This window comes from Dipodomys ordii, unplaced genomic scaffold, assembly GCF_000151885.1.
Source record: "Dipodomys ordii isolate 6190 unplaced genomic scaffold, Dord_2.0 Scaffold23, whole genome shotgun sequence".
In the NCBI taxonomy this organism is placed as follows: Eukaryota; Metazoa; Chordata; class Mammalia; order Rodentia; family Heteromyidae; genus Dipodomys; species Dipodomys ordii.
Window position 1 is genome coordinate 1,952,131 of NW_012267239.1, and position 4,693 is coordinate 1,956,823.

The 4,693-nt window shown below is 43.0% G+C and overlaps 1 protein-coding gene across 1 annotated transcript in view; it reads right to left on the bottom strand.

Moving 5' to 3' along the window:
• Sfi1 (Sfi1 homolog, spindle assembly associated (yeast)) overlaps positions 1–4,693 on the bottom strand; it is a 63,062-nt gene that overhangs the window by 41,354 nt on the left and 17,015 nt on the right. The window contains exons 6-7 of the mRNA XM_013014252.1: positions 2,807–2,924; positions 1,669–1,771 (exon numbers count right to left, since the gene is read on the bottom strand). Coding sequence (XP_012869706.1) covers positions 1,669–1,771; positions 2,807–2,924 — 221 coding nt within the window. The remainder of the gene's footprint in view (positions 1–1,668; positions 1,772–2,806; positions 2,925–4,693) is intronic.

Below are 4,693 nucleotides of genomic sequence, written 5' to 3' on the forward strand. Positions count from 1 at the left end.
AAAAAAAAAAAAGAATATCTTTGTAGTACTGTTGGAATTGAAAAAGTGCAGAGGTAGCCAGTAGTTCATCAGTAATTGAGTAAATAAACTGTGCCTTACTCATGTAATGGGCATAATAAACAATTAATAGACCCTTGCAAGGGGGTTGTAGCTTATTGATAGGGTACTAGCTTATTATAGACAAGGCTCTAGGTTTGATCTCTAATATCACTAAAAATATTCATAATAAAAAGGAGCCTAGCGCTGGTGGCTCACGCCTGTAATCCTAGCTACTCAGGAGGCTGAGACCTGAAGATCGCAGTTCAAAGCCAGCCTGGGCAGGAAAGTCTGTGAGACTCTTATCTCCAATAAACCACTAGAAAACCGGAAGTGGCACTGTGGCTCAAGCGGTAGAGCACTAGCCTTGAGCTGAAGAGGGCAAGGACAGCGCCCAAGCCCAGAGTTCAAGCCCACGACCGAAAAAAAAAAAAAAAAAAGCCAGCCTGGACAGGAAAGTCCCTGAGACTCATCTCCAATTAACCACCAGAAAACTGGAAGTGGTGCTGTGGCTCAAATGGTAGAGCGCTCACCTTGAGCTGAAGAGCTGAGGGACAGCGACCAGGCCCAGGGTTCAAGCCCCAGGACCAACAAAAAACAAAACAAAAACAACAGCAGTAGGACAAATTTGGGCCCAAGTTTGTTCATCTTTAGTCCAGTCTAGGTGGGTGTATATACAATTATGGAGAGAGGGAGTTCTTGCTATGGATTTATTTTTTATTTTATTTTAGTCAGTCATGTGGCTTGAACTCTGCGCCTGGGCGCTGTCCCTCAACTCTTCAGCTCAAGGCGAGCGCTCTACCACTTGAGCTACAGCACCACTTCAGGTTTTCTGGTGGTTCATTGGAGATAAGAGTTTCACGGACTTTCCTGCCCAGGCTGGCTTTGAACCGCAATCCTCAGATCTCAGCCTCCTGAGTAGCTAGGGTTACAGGCATGAGCCATTGGCGCCCGGCTGTTATGGATTTAATCTAGGGCTGCACACATGTTAAGCATGTATTCTACCACTGAACTATATCTCCAGTTCCTATATATGCAATTTGCATATGATCTGCATATACTGGCATAGCCAGCAATGTGTTGTCAGATTAAAAAGATACTACTGAAACCTTTACTAATAGGTATTTTTCTGGGTTCTATTTTGTGCAACAAACTTGGCACACCTATAAATATTCCACAGACATTTATCAAAGGTCATTGGAATCTTACTGCAATGTACTTCTAGAGTCTTTAGGCCTTTTCAATCAACCCAAAGCTAGTGGCTTTCCCAATGAAAGCCTGTAAGAAAAATAAAGCTATACAGAAACAGAAACTGATTTTTCTATTCAACTTTAGTTTCTTTTCTGCTTGCATTACTAATCTGCAGTGAAAAAAACAGTAAAGAGGAAATAAACTGCTTTTAGCAAAAGCAGTCTGACTAATTCACAAATCCCTTCCAGTCCCACAATGATAAGAATTCTCTACAAATTATAAGAATCACATGGTGGACAGTAGATTCCCCACAGCAGCATTTGCCTATTCAAAAGCCCAGGCTTCCATACTTCACCTGTCTGTCCAACACAAAGCAAGAGAAGGATAGCTTCCTACTAAGAACAGAGATGGGACACCAAAGTCCAAGTCTACTGGACGTACCTGCAGTTGGAGGCTCAGGGCGTTGTGCCTCACAGCTGTAACATGGAGAGCGTGATTCACATAGGCTTGTCTTAGTTGCTGCTTCCACTTGCTCCACCATACCCTAAAAGACCAAATCAGAGATGGAATCAGTCAGGAAAAAGCTACCCAGAACAGAGAAGGGCAGTTTAGGTGCTATGGCTCGAATCCCCAGCTCAAGTTTTCTCTCACACAGTGCCATCTCTAGACTGATACTACTAGATCCACTGATAAAACAAGAACCAACAATCAAGCTAAGAGCTGGTAGCTCACACCTGTAATCCTAGCTATGAAAAAGTCTGAGATCTAAGGTTCGAGATTCAAAGCCAGCTCAGGCAAAAAAAAGTCTGTGAAACTCTAATCTCCAATTAGCCACCAAAAAGCCAAAAGTGGAGCTATGGTTCAAGTGGTAGAGTACAAAAAAGCTAAAGAATAACACCCAGGCCAATTTCAAGCCCCAGTATCACAACAACAATAATAACAGAAACCAATTATCAATAAACAGTTCAGTCTAGAAACTAGTGGTTCAGGCCTGTAACCTGAGTTACTCAGACTCAAACCTGGAGGAGTTACTGTTCAAAGCCAGCCAAATCATAGACAAATCATAGACCCTGATCTCCAATTAACTTACAAAAAGTCAAAAGAGAAGGCATGGCTCAAGTTGGAGAGTTCTTAGACTCTGAGTTCAAGCCCCAGGACCAGCAAAACTAAAAAATCCTTGATGGCTCCAGGGATACAATACTAGCCTAGTAAGTGTGAGGCTCTGGGTTCAATCCCAAAAAACAAAACAAACCATTGTTTTAACTTTTTTTTTTTTGGTCATGGGCTTGAACTCTGGGCTTGGGCGCTGTCCCTGCGCTCTTCAGCTCAAGGCAAGCGCTCTACCGCTTGAGCCACAATGCCACTTCCAGTTTTCTAGTGATTTATTGGAGATAAGAGTCTCACGGACTTTCCTGCCCAGGCTGTCTTTGAATCATGATCCTCAGAGCTCAGCCTCCTGAGTAGCTAGGATTACAGGCATGAGTCACTAGCGCCGGGCTAACCCATTGTTTTAAAATGGTTTCAAGGTAGAAAGGTAAAAAGATGACTTCCAGTCTGTGGGACAATATAGCACACTCACCATAAAATGCTCCGCTGCCTAAACTCCAAAGCAGTAGTGTGCATGTGAAATTTGGTTCTACGAACAAACACGTAGATCAACCAGGACTTCCAGGACTTTTGTAGCTTTAGCTTTACATCTAGAGACACCAAAGAGATATTTTGAAGAGAATGAAAGGAGATGAATTAATCTGGGAAACAATATAAATTCAAGCCCTCTCTGAACTAACTAATCATACCTTTTAGTAAGTACATCTTTCCAGCCTTCAAGTGCCCCCTGCTGGAAATGAGATGAAGCATTACAAAACTAAGAAGGATCCAAGTGTACATGGGAATAATACAAAAAAGGCATTTATAAAGCATTTAAGGGAAAATCATTCTGTTGAACTTTCTAGAAATCTTTTACATCAAAATTTCTTATTTTTGGCCTGGCATCAGTGGCTCATGCCTATAATCCTAGCTACTCAGGAGGCTGAGATTTAAGGATTGTGGTTTGAAGCCAACCCAGACAGTAAAGTCCATGAGATTCTTACCTACAATTAACCACCAAAAGCAAGAAGTAAAGCTGTGGATCAAGGAAAGAATGCTAGCTTTGAGCAAAAAAGTTCAGGAACAGAACATAGGCCCTGGGTTCAAGACCAAAGACCAGCACACACACAAAAAATCCCAACACCCCTCTATACAGTATTTTCACAATAAAAAAAAAGAAAAGAAAAAAATTCCAATAGTGATGGGACACACTTGTAATCCCAGCTTCTTGGGAGGATAAACCTTGATGAGGTTCAAGGATAGACTTAGGTTGGTATTGTAAGACTGTAAAAAAATAAATGAAAAGGGCTGGGAAGGTGGCTCAGTGGTAGAGCACTTGCCTTGCATGCATGAGACCCTGGGTTCGATTCCTCAGCACCATATAAGAAAAAAGAAAAAAGCCAGAAGTGGCGCTGTGGCTCAAGGGGTAGAGCGCTAGCCTTGAGCTGAAGAGCTGAGGGACAGCGCCCAGGCCCAGAGTTCAGGCCCCACGACTGGACCCAAAAAAAAAAAAAGAAAAGAAAAGAAAAGCCAAAAGGTCTGTATATATGACTCAAGTGGTAGAAAGTTTATCTAGTAATTATGAGACCCTGAACTCAATCCTCAGTACTGCAAAATAAAGAAATAAAGCCACTTGGATTTTTTTTGGGGGGAGTCCAGTCATGGGGTCTGAACTCTGGGCCTGGGCGCTGTCCCTCAGCTCTTCAGCTCAAGACTAGCGTTCTACCTCTTGAGCCACAGTGCCACTTCCGGCTTTTTTCTTTTTGCTTATGTGGTGCTGAGGAATCAAACTCAGGGCCTCAGGCATGCAAGGCAAGCGCTCTACTGAGCCATCTTCCTTCCCAACCCTGCCACTTGGATTTTTTTAGGAGATATACTGCTTTTTGTTTTGTTTTTGTTGGTCGTGGGGCTTGAACTCTGGGCTTGGGCGCTGTCCCTGCGCTTTCAGCTCAAGGCAAGCGCTCTACCACTTGAGCCATAGCGCCACTTCGGGCTGAGATATACTGCTTTGTCCAGAAATAATATTCATAAAGAGGCAGCAAAGAAGAGAGAATAGGAATGTGACAAGACTGGCAGAAAATGATAATCACTGAAGCTGTGTGATTAGTATATGAAGATTTGTCATTCTATCATTCAGTTTAGTTGATATTTCATTTTTCCATATTATAAAGTTAAATAAAAAGAAATCACGCCATAAAACTGGTTGTTTGAGGGGCTGGGAAGGTGGCTAAGTGGTAGAGTGCTTGCCTTGCACGCATGAGGCCCTGGGTTCGATTTCTCAGCACCACATAAGCTGGAAATGGCGCTGTGGCTTAGTTGTACAGCGCTAGCCTTGAGCTGAAGAGCTGATAGCACCAGGACCAGAGTTCAGGCCCCATGA